General features: G+C 26.0%; 1 protein-coding gene across 5 annotated transcripts; it reads right to left on the reverse strand.

The window, feature by feature from the left end:
• Positions 1-5,443: 5,443 nt before the first annotated feature.
• On the reverse strand, positions 5,444-8,280 carry LOC114126549 (mitochondrial uncoupling protein 4). 5 transcript variants are annotated; one of them, XM_027990524.2, is made up of 7 exons: positions 8,123-8,280; positions 7,679-7,875; positions 7,359-7,617; positions 7,178-7,300; positions 6,851-7,048; positions 6,662-6,754; positions 5,444-6,590 (listed from the first exon to the last, which is right to left on the reverse strand). In XM_027990524.2, the coding sequence occupies exons 2-7, from the start codon at positions 7,800-7,802 to the stop codon at positions 6,416-6,418; spliced, it is 972 nt and encodes a 323-aa protein (XP_027846325.1). In that variant the 5' UTR covers positions 7,803-7,875; positions 8,123-8,280; the 3' UTR covers positions 5,444-6,415. The 5 variants fall into 5 exon arrangements, with proteins under 5 accessions (XP_027846325.1, XP_027846327.1, XP_050060026.1 ...); XM_027990526.2 differs by having other exon boundaries at positions 7,679-7,872; positions 8,123-8,243; XM_050204069.1 differs by lacking the exon at positions 8,123-8,280 and adding an exon at positions 8,034-8,119 and having other exon boundaries at positions 7,679-7,872.
• Positions 8,281-12,492: the final 4,212 nt, after the last annotated feature.

The raw sequence follows: 12,492 nt of genomic DNA on the forward strand, positions 1-12,492 counted from the left end.
AGATTTTTGTATGCCAATATAGTAGTGATACAAACTATTATTTTAAATGATAACCACCCTTCTAGATTCTGAACAAAGTGATGAATGTATTGATTTTACAATGATGTGTGTTTTTTTTGTCTGTGTACAGCATAACTAGTTGAAATAATGCTTCAATTTCAAACTTCGGGGGTGGTTTACGATGGCAAAGTGAATATCCTTGGACCTTGGTGCATCATGGAAATAAAAAGTAAACATTTTCCAACAGTTTCCAAAAAAATCGAGTTATTTATAGCCCACTGAAATTTTCGATTTTTCTGAGTATTTTTTTTGAAGTGTTGATAAAAATGTTTAAAACGCCAAAAAAACTTGAAAATTTAATACAAGTTTTCTTATGAGTTGTTCTTATTATAGTTAAAAAAAATCAAAAATCGTTAGTCACAAACTTTTTTTATAAGCGTTTATAGATCAAATTTTTACGAAATATGTCGAAATCACGAAAATTTGCAAGTAATTTTGAAGTTAAAAAATTATAAAATTTTTTGTGTTGCTATCTAAGGATTAAAAATACAACACTAAGTTTTCCATAAGTTTTCCTTCAAGTAGCTTTGGAGAAAACTTGAAGCATCAGTATAGGAAAAATTTTAAGTGCGTTTGAATTTTAATTTTTTACGAAATATCGTAACGATAACGATTTATCCTCAAATGATTTTAAATATTGGTTATTATTCAAAAAGTATAAGTCGTAGATACTTGAAAATTTCATCAGTAATTGAGATTGGCATTTTCTTTACGTGATTTAATTTTCAAAATATTTTGACTTTTTTTGAGCTATTTATAAACAGCTTCAATTTTCAATTTTTCTGAAAATTTTTTTTTAAGTGTCAAAAAATTTTTTTAGCCCAATAAAAATACTTGAAAATTTAATACAAAGTTTCTTATAAGTTATTTTTATAATGATTAAAAAATTATAAGAATACATAGGCACAATTTTTTTTTATTAGCATTTTAAGTTCAAATATTGACAAATATTCGTCAAAATCATGAATATTTACAAATTATTTTGTAGGTATAATTCATAAAAATTTTTGGGTCAGTAGGTTAAAATTTAGAGTTGAAAATTTAATACAAGATTTTCCATAAGTTTACCTTACAATAATCATAAAGAACTTAAATTTTGGTGTATTCAGGCCATTAAAACATAAACCACCTTTTTCACCAACCACTGAAAATTATATCCTAGGATGATAAATCGTTTTCGTTCAGAATCGTTTTTCGTATACAATGATACCCATAATTGGATTCAAGTTTAACACTCCTATAATATATACCTAATAGTGATCCATAAGGTACCTAATATACAGCTTACCTATACTTACCCGCTTTTTTTTTTTTTAATTTTTCTATTATTAAACAAAAAACTTTAAATTTCTCAAAACGAAATTCTTCTACAAGTATGTATGGTTTTTGAGTAATTATACTTACCTACTTGAGTAGTAAGTTTGTATCACTTTATAGGACACTCATTAAATATTAGTAGTATAAAACTATAAGCGTTAAAGGAAAACAAAATTATATCAAATAGAATAACACACAATTCATAGTAAAGTTAACTTACTTTTTGTATATAAAATATCTAGTAATATAAATTGAAATAATAAAATGCTAATGGTATATGTTTAAAAATATTTACCTTTGGTAAAATATTTTGTTGAAATTAAAACAAATATATAGAGTAGATAGTACGGTACATTTAATGTAAAATTTGAAACTCATTTGACACGAATTATTTTAATTATTTTAACAGGTGACCAAAAATAAATTCTTAAATATTCTTGTATTATACATTATAATATTAAGTTTATTACTTTTAGTATGTAGGTAGGTATGTTGGCTATTATTTATTTCTAAAGGAAGCATTTTGAATTATGAACGCCTAAATGAATACTACATAAAGTACAGTATAATAAATTAGCCGTGTAAATAATAATACACGGCAGTTCAAGTAAATTTAATATTTATACTCAAAAACTAATACCTATCTAGGAGTATTTTTTTTCAATTTTTAAAATGTTTATTTTTAAGAAAACTGAAAATGGTCATTATTAAATGGTTTGTATCAAAATAATACATTATGTAACCTCTGATATTTTTTTTAAAATTGTAGTTTAAATTTCGGGAAATTCACGGGTGTTTAACAGATTTGAATTAATAAAATACTTATAAAACATCTGTAATCTACATTTAAATATTACACAGTAATTATAAGTACTTGGGTATTTATTATTTTGTTTATATTAGATTTAAATTATTTTAATCTAATAGGTATAATCTATAATATAGTTTCCTCAATTTTAACGAAGAATCTATAATCAAAATAATGTAGCAGTCTTTTGTCAAATATATTATAAAATGTAACCAACCATAACTACCCTGTTGTTTCCTATATTTTATTTAAAATATATTATACATAAAAATTACTTATATCTTATAATATAAAATACATAATAATGTTTTATTAAAAGTGTTTAGAGGATAATGTCATGTATTCACAGGAAATTCTTCGTCCGATACAAATGTATGTAAATATAAATCAAAGTAAATTTGCGTTCAATTAATTTTGTTTTGTTAGTTTTATAGTTTAGTAGTTGTTTGTAAATTTACTAATGATTTATAGTGTATATAACTTGAAAATTATATAAATATATGTATATAAAATATTATCTGTGCTTGTGTATGTTAATTTTTAAAGGTATTTATATTTATTTGTATTTTAAATCGTAATGTTTTACAAACCTATAAGTCATAATTAGTTTAAAAATTAAAATACTGTAAAAAAATTACGTCTTACATATAAGATAATTTTCTTACCCTTAAGTCTTATCGATTCACTTTAATATTAAAGCTAACAACATAAAATTGGTTCTGCTGAATTTATGCAAATTCATTACCTTTGTTGGAAGTTTGTATAGGATGGAGACAATACATACAAAAATTTGCTTTTTATTTAATTTGTGAATTTATTATTTATAAGATTTTTGGTAAAACCTGGTATTCATGTTTAGGCTACAATAACTATAAAGTGCAGAAGTCATAGTCAAAAATCAATTTTTAGTAGATACTATAACATTTTAGGAAACTATTTAAACGTGCAAATTGGTGGAATTTTGGATTATGGAGGTTTCATAATCAGAGATGAAGATATAATTTTTTTTAAGTAGACACGGAAGAATGTAGACTGATGAGAAGATCACTAGATAATGTTGTGCAGGTGCAGCAATAACCTTATCAATAATATCATTATTAATGTTAATTTTAGTTAACATTTCTTTTTCAATACTCATTAACGTAATTAAGCTTTCTAAATGATCTTGTCACGTTGTACAATTAAATCATTTTTTACATACTTAAGTTTTCGTAATTGACGGTATTCTCATTTCTTTACCAGTTATCACGATCATACTCTAAAAATAGAAGATATTACTACAATACGACATCATTATAATAATGATAATATAGATTACCTAATAGGACTAATAGGTAGTACACTAATACTTATTTACAATAATCATCATCCATAATATACATTCTATAGAAAACGTACTACAATATGTCATGTATTATTAACGTAAAGCTGTAAACGCATAAGTAGTTATTTATTTTATTATTAATTTGATAAATACCAAATACCAATAAAATAAACTGTTTTCAAATTGTATATACCTAGTTTGATATTATAATTATATTATTATTTATTAATAAATTTAAAACACAAAATACCGTGTTTTTACTGGGGGCCCCATAATTTTGTACGAACACGGAACAGGGGAGGTTTTTCCCGCCAGGAAAATTCCGATTTCCCAATAGACCTACCCGCCCCTGGAAATAACACAGAATTTTGATAGAGTGTGGTACGACGGGCTCCTCTACAAACTTAAAACAATTTTTCCATACTTTATGTCATCTTACCGTAAAGTCTTATCTAGAAAATCGAAGTTTTTAGTTAGGGTGAACAATAGCTATTCGGAAAACTTTTTATACTTCCCGGCGTCCCTGAAGGAAGCGACATAGCGCTTTTTCTTTACTCCGTCTTCGCACATAACATCCCGGAATTGTTCCACACATCATTAACTACCTATTCCGACGCGACGAAACAAAAATAATTCTAGTCGTAAATAACAACCCTCAGAGAGTGTCTGATATGTTATAAAATCACTTAAATATGATTCAGATTTGTTCAAAAAAATGGAAAATAAAAATAAATGTTTTCAAATTTGTTAATAAAAAAATTTTTTATGATTTCTATATCAATTATTAGTATATTACCACTTCACAGAGATCAAGTGATTTCCCTTCAGTCTCATTTAATAATAACATTATTCTAATAACCACTGCAGTCCAATACTTCGGTTTAACGTTTGACAAACGATTAACCTTAGCTAAAAATCTTAAGAACAAAAGGAAATTTGTAAACTCTAGACTACATTTGTTCCGCCTATTTCTCTGTTTCAAATTAAACATCAGTAATAAATTGTTAATTTACTGTTAACTATTATAAGACAAATGTAAGCTTGTGGTATCCAGATATGAGGCTCCACCAAATCCTTAAACCTGAAAACTATCCAGTTTTTCAATCCATATGCCTCTGTCAAATCGTTTCTGCAGCTTTAAGGTATATCAAAAACGTCAATTTTCATAATGATTTAACAATTTCAACACTATCTCAATGGACTAAATTCCTCTTCCTTTCATTTCATTTAAAGCTAATTCACTAAGTCAACTCTCTTCTTGTGTAATTCCTGATAATCCTCAAAGAAGATTAAAACGGTATTAGACTAGAGACCTGTTTATTTGATCTGTTGGGTGGTACTATTGAGTACTACCTGTCCATCCTATAATTTCCCGCCGTTTAATCTAATATAAAAATTACTTATTGTATAAACAAATGTATATATTGTAATACTAGGCTTTTCAATAATAAAAAAAAAATGTGTTATATAATTAATGCCTAATGGTAGTATAAATTATAAAATATCTTGAGAATATTGTGACACATGGTTTTCATTCAGAATGGTTTTTCTAATATGTACTTATAGCTAATTATTATTGAATTCGAATTGAATACATCAACGATAGTTTAGTACATTAATGATGTATATTTTAAATCTATTATACTACAGACCAACTTTCTTGGTCTTAAAACTTGTTACTCATGGTATTACTGTATTTAATAGACAATGTTTGTAAATTGAATCTCTTTTGTATGACAAGATATTCAACATGTAAAAGTACAATTCATGTTTTTATTGTATGTTAGTATTTTTTCAAAATTTCTTCAAACTTGGGCTATCACTTTATGGCTTTATGCCAATATTAAAACAATATTATTTAATTTATAATTTAATTAAATAAAAACCATAATGAATTGTGTGTTAGCAATATATATTGGGTTTAATTGGCATCATAGATTGTATAATGTATTTATTTATAAGTACTTATACATTTTTTTAGAAATGTATTACAATTTCTATAAAATATAGTTAATTTGTAATATGTATTATTAATTTGTACATACAAAAGATAATTTTATAAGTAAATTAAATTGACAGATAAATTTGGATAGTAAACATTTTAGTTAACATAATAGAATAATTGGTATTTGGCCAAATATTAAATATAGATTAAATAATTAACTTAATAAACATTTCAATACAACAGTTATTTTTTTAAACATAAATAACACTAATAACGACACATGTTTGAGCCAAAAGTGATGATAAATTTACTCTTTAGTAATATACTAATATATATTTGATGCTAGAACACAATTTTTAATTATTTTATTTTGAAGGTGTTGTTAAATTGACATTAACTGTCCGTCATATAAATTCACAATAAAGAAAAATGTTATTCATTATTTCTTTTACTGTAGGTTTAAGTTACAAAAGTGTTACTAAATGTATGTGAATATTATATCTTTTTAAAATTTTGACTTTTGAAATTGCAATATTAATATATTGAAATTAGTCAATTTAGAACAGTTAAATAGTCAAAAATCAAGTTAAATTAATAAAAAAAAAGTAATAAGTTGAGTGTTAAACTTATTTATTTTAAATTAAACCTACAGTAATGGAAATATGATCAAGATTCTTCTTTATTACTTGACGGAAATGGTTTATCAATGATACCGTTATAATGTTATGTCTTATCATTGATTTTGTTTAATAATGTAATTCATAGAAATTTTATGAAAGTCAATCATTACTCTACAAAAAAAAAAAAAAATATGTGCAGTGTGTATGTTCATGATCTAAACTTTCTATACAATCACAGAAGATATAGATATTGAAAATAAATATCTTAACATATTTTAGAACTATTGTAAAAGACGAAAAACATAATAAAAATGAGATCTAATGTTTATACTCTGTCATTTCTAAAACCCAGTAGCACCAAGCATATGGCGTATTTGTTCAAAACTCATCCAAAAAGTTAATGACCAAGGTGCCATTCTAATCCAAACAGGTAAAAATCCTTTGTAAAGAGCAAAAAACCCTTCATTTTCAATAGTCTTAAACAAGCAATCCAAAGATCCTTTGTATATTAAACCACTAAAAAAAAGTTAATAATATTGAATCTAAAAAAATGTATCTCATAATATATTTATAGTGATTGAACTTACATTCCATTTTTGTCAGTTGGTTGATTCATAACACGTGTTTTTACAACATCTGCTGGAGTTCCTAATGTAGCCGCTACTAATCCAGCACAAATGCTAAAATAATAAATCAAATTTATAAATATTTATAGTTTATAGTTTATATGAAAAAATAATAAAAAAAAACAACAACTAAAATCAATAACAGTATACCTTGAAAGGCAATGTAGAAGATGTGAATCAGGCAACCCAGTTTTGTGCATAATTATTTGTTTAGCTGTATCATAAGTAGTTAAATCACCTAGATTTACAAGAGCAGCACGTTGTACATTAGGTATTGATCCTTTCCATAAACCACGGACACCACTTTCAGATACTATTTTTTTGAATGCATGTGCTGCACTTAACACTCTTGATTAAAATGATAAAATATTATGTAAGTTGATTGAATATAATGATTAAAACGATAATTATATAATATATTGTTCGACTATTTATACATATAATTTATTACTGTTGCATAATAAATAATAGGTATACCTAGCAGGTTCTCCCATCAGACGCCGTTTGCCTTCCATCTGTATTTGAACTTTGATCAAATCAGCTGGACTAGCAAAATACTGAGCAATTACACCAGACATGACTCCGCTTATGGCTGATTTCCTGAAGTTAAATAACAAATCAAAGAATCTACCTATTTGTGTTGTTTATTTGTGAATACCAAATTGGAAATGATCCATCTTCATTTTTTAATAATAATTTATCTCGCATGGTTTCGTACGATACAATCCTAATACCAGAATACACTACATGTCTATAAAGTGCAGGGGTCACACCTTGCCATAATTTTAGAGCACCTTCTTCATTGACAATGCCGATAGCTGTTTTTATCATGCCTCTATACTGTGTAGGTTTACTGCTAGAAGCCACTTCACCTTGTATTTGCAGACGGGTCTTGGTCAAATCCAATGGATAAGTTACTAAACAAGAAAAATATAATATAACACAAATATTTAGGTACAAGTTTAAATCAGTATTTACAAATTTCTGCAACACTGGCCGCCACCACTGATACAATATATGTACACCAGAATGAATCAGCATAGTTGTATACTTTGGTTCCTGGTGCTTTGTCTTTGATGGATACCACTTGTGTGAATACCATTATTGGTTTTGTTAAGCACTGTTATAATTATCATCAGATACGTTACTGAAATGTAAGCCACCGGTAACTGCTGCTATATAAAAAATAACGATGAACACAACCAATTGATTAGTGATTGGTAAGTATGAACTGCGTTATTACTTATTGTTATTATTTATTACTAACTACTGTCGGACTATGAGATTAGATAGAAAATAAAACATAAAGGCAGGTAGATAAAATACTGAGTACCTGTTTGGGAGAATAAGGAAGTCGATAGTGTAGAATAAGTGGGATGTTATTTGTTAGATTAAATAATTTGATAGATTATAAATACTTACCATTTAGAGGATTTGACCCTGTAAAGTTTTACGTATTTTGTAGTTTAAACACATTTGACATTCAAAGTCGAACATCATTCTAACGACATCGAAAGAATTTCGAGATTATAAACACTGATAAGGACAACCTGATGTTCTGACCATATGGTTGTTTGATAACAGTAGCCAATGCCTAGGTTAATAAATAATAAACATATTGAAAACCACATAATATAATTTGTAATATTTTTAGACGTTACCTGTGTCTATTGTTTATTATTATTATAAAATTTTAGAATACAATATGCTTAATAAATAATTAATAAAATATGTTTAATGAATATCGAATTTGAATGTATACTGCATAGTACAAATAGGTATGAGTACAATTAGTACAATAATATTATTTATTTTAATTATTGGACAATGTATTTTTCTGCGATACTAAGTATCTGATGTATTTCAATTTTCAGTACCTAGTTTAATTGTAGAAACTGAAGCAGTTATAGGGCTTAGGCTGTAGATTATTTTAGAGTTATTTTATTTTTTACTTTTGGAAAGTGAAAAACCTCTCTCTTCCAGGCATAGCTTCAAAATTTTGTTCCTATAGGAAAGCGCTAAAGGACAACTAGGATAAGTCAATATTTACATTAGGTGCCTTGTGGATCACTACTATGTATCGTAGGAGTGTTAAATTTGAATCCGATGATAAGTATCATTGTAAACGAAAAACGATTCTGAACGATGATGATTTGTCAGCCTAGGATATAATTTCTAATGGTTGGTGAAAAAGGTGGTTTATGTTCTTATATAATTATTGTAAGTTAAACTTATGGAAAATCTTGTATTACATTTTCAACTCTTAGATACTTATGCAAACATTTTTATGAATTATACCTACAAAATAATTTGCAAATATTCATGATTTTGACGAATCTTTATCAATATTTGAACTTCAAATGCTAATAAAAAAAAAAATTGTACCTATGTATTCTTATAATTTATTAATCACTATAAGAATAACTTATGAGAAATTTCGCATTGAATTTTCAAGTATTTTGACTCGACCAAAAAAATTTTATTGACACTTCAAAAAAAAAATAATTCTCAGAAAAATCGAAAATTTAAATTGTCTATAAATAACTCAAAAAAAAAATCAAAATATTTTGAAAATTAAATCATGTAAAGAAAATGCTAATCTAAAAAACTTGTGAAATTTTTAAAATTTGAGTTACAACCATTTAAAAACTGATTTTGCGTAAAAATTCCCGTTTTTCCATCTTCTTTTTTTGTTTTTCTCGATTTTTTTGAAAACTGTTTGGAAATGTTTACTTTTTACCTTTATAATGCACCAAGGATATTCTCTTTGCCATCGGAAACCACACCCGAAGTTTGAAATTGAGGCTTTATTTTGACTACTTATGCTGTACAGTGTACACAGACAAAAAAAAATACACACATCATTGTAAAATCAATAAATTCATCACTCCGTTCAGAATCTAAAAAATAAACATAATATTCAGTTATGTAAGATTTAATCAATACAGAGTATAATTGTTTTTAAAATAACTATTTTACATCGTTATTAATGTTTGTTTATTTTTTTATACCTAACGCAGTGGCATCACTAGACCCTTGTAGGTATAGGGGTGGATAAACTTCATATATTATACATACATCCTATAATCTATATCAGGGGTCTCCAACCTATGGCCCGCCAAGCTTTTTGCATCGGCCCTCCAAGCTAATTAATGTTTTTAAATATAAAACAAATTTTGAATTATAAAATAAAAAAAATATATAAATAAACATCCATTTTTTAAATAAATCTTATCTATTCTTATTTATTTCTCAGTTTCATAACTTATCTATTCCTAGATAGACAACAATTTTTTTTTTTTTTAAACAACGGCTAACCTTTGATTCAGGATGCCAAAGTGTATATCAAATTTGGCCCGCCGTAAAAAAAGGTTGGAAACTAGTGGCGTAGCTAGACAATTTTTCGTGGGTAGGCCCGATATTTTGATGAAATAAGGATTATCAATGAATATTTTTATTAAATAAAAAACATGATATAAAACATTCATTTTTGAAGAAAAGTGGGTAAGCCCGGGCTTACCAGGCCTACCTGCTGGCTTCGCCACTGTTGGAAACCCCTGATCTATATTATAAAATATATATATATATATACAAATACATTAATTACTAGGTAGTTTACCTAGTTAAACTCTGGGTGTGTAATTTCATATATAGAGCATCCGGTCATTGGCATGGTTATAGATACAAAAAATAGTGAAATTCTTCAAATCAAAATTTTCATAATTTCAGCTTTTAGAAAAATGTACAAATCGTATATATTATCAGTTAATATGTTATTTATGGTATTAAAGAATAAAATCGATTTTGTGTTTAGATTTGGCAAAGCGATCAATTATATTATTAGTATATAGGTAATGAAATTTATGAATATTTCATTAAGTCTCAAATCAGTTAAACATAATTGTCCCATTTGATTTATTAATCAAGTTTTCAATCTAATAAGTATAGAAAAGAAAGGAAATCATTATAAAACAAAATGAAAACTATGTAGGTACAATGTATAAAAGTAAAAATCAAAACAATACAGGGTTAAAATATTCATTTAACACACAACACTCATTATTAATAACAGTATTAACTTTATTAGAAATTTTCTTTTGGATAATAAGTTCAAATATACTTATCATACCGCTAAAACATTCAAAATTTTAATATTTAAACTAATTTCTCAAAAGAAAATTTCAAAAAAAGTTAGTAATATTTAAAATAATGCATGATGATGTGTTTTAATTATAATCAGTCTGTACCTATATAGTTAAATTTAGTAGTTTATGATAAATATGTTTTTGGGTGTTTTAGTAATATAAATTACGAAATTTAAAAAAAGTCGGCAAGTGGGTACCGCTCTGCTGTACATTAGGGGGTGGGGTAGACCTCGGACTAGGGTAGATTAAATTTGAATGCAATGATAAGTATCATTGTATACGAAAAACGATTCTGAACGGAGATGATTTGTCAGTCTATAATATATTATAATTAAATATTGTCATATATTCTATTTTGAAACAAATATTCCGATTTCATAAAAATTTAAAACTCAAACGCTCAAAACCTTTTTCCTATAATGACTCTTAAAATTTTCTCTATAGCTTTTTGAAGCAAAACTTATGGAAAATCTTGTATTAAATTTTCTACTCTTAGCTACCTATACAAACAATTTTATGAATTTTGAACTACAAAATAATTTGCAAATATTCATGATTTTGACGAATTTTGGTCAAAATTTGAACTTCAAATGCTAATAAAAAAAAATTGTGACTATGTATTCTTATAATTTTTTAATCACTATAAGAATAACATATGAGGAACTTTGTATAAAATTTTCAAGTATTTTGATAGGGCCAAAAAAATGTTATCGACTCTTTAAAAAAAAATTTTCAGAAAAATTGAAAATTTCAATTGTCTATAAATAGCTCAAAAAAACTCAAAATATTTTGAAAATTAAATTAAATAAAATGCCAATCTAAATAACTGGTAAAATTTTCAAGTATCTACGACTTATACTTTTTGAATTATAACAAATATCAAAAATCGTTTGAGGCTAAACCGTTATTTAACGCGGTTTTGTAAAAATTTAAATTTCAAACACTCATAAAAATTTTTTGTCTGAATCCGGTAGAGTTTTTTTTACAGATATTTGAAGAAAAATGTATGGAGAACCTTGCACCAAATTTTCAAAACTTAGTTATAAAAGAAAAAAATTTTATGATTTTTCAACTTCAAAATTACTTGCAAATTTTCGCGTTTTCGACAGATTTCGTAAAAATTTGAACTAAAAACGCTTATAAAAAAAAATTGTGACTAACGATTTTTAATTATTTTTAGCTACAATAAAAACAGCTCATAAGGAACCTTGTATTAAATTTTCAAAACTTTTTGGTCATCCAAAAATTTTTTATCGACACTTTAAAAAAAATTTCTCAAAAAAATCGAAAATTTCAGTGGTCTATAAATAACTCAAAAAAAGTCAAAATTTTTTGAAAATTTAACTATATACGGATACCACTGACATTAACATTTGGTGAAAATTTCAAGTATTTTCAGTGATTAGTTTTTGAATTACAACCATAAAAAAAAATCGATTTGGTCGAAAACTGGTTTTGCGTAAAAATTGCCGTTTTACAGTCATTTTTTTTTTTTTTTTGTTTTTCTCGATTTTTTTGAAAACTATTGGAAAATGTTAACTTTTTACCTCTATAATGCACCAAGGATATTCACTTTTACATCGGAAACCACCCCCATAGTTTGAAATTGGAGCATTATTTCGACTAGTTATGCTGTACACAGACACA

Source organism: Aphis gossypii, chromosome 3, assembly GCF_020184175.1.
Source record: "Aphis gossypii isolate Hap1 chromosome 3, ASM2018417v2, whole genome shotgun sequence".
In the NCBI taxonomy this organism is placed as follows: domain Eukaryota; kingdom Metazoa; phylum Arthropoda; class Insecta; order Hemiptera; family Aphididae; genus Aphis; species Aphis gossypii.

Coding starts and splice junctions, on each gene's coding strand:
- LOC114126549 (XM_027990524.2), bottom strand. CDS start 7,802: ATGGTATTCACACAAGTGGTATCCATCAAAGACAAAGCACCAGGAACC. Junction 6,755..6,850: donor CTTCTACATTGCCTTTCAAG/GTATACTGTTAT, acceptor TTATTATTTTAG/CATTTGTGCTGGATTAGTAG. Junction 6,591..6,661: donor CCAACTGACAAAAATGGAAT/GTAAGTTCAATC, acceptor ACTTTTTTTTAG/TGGTTTAATATACAAAGGAT.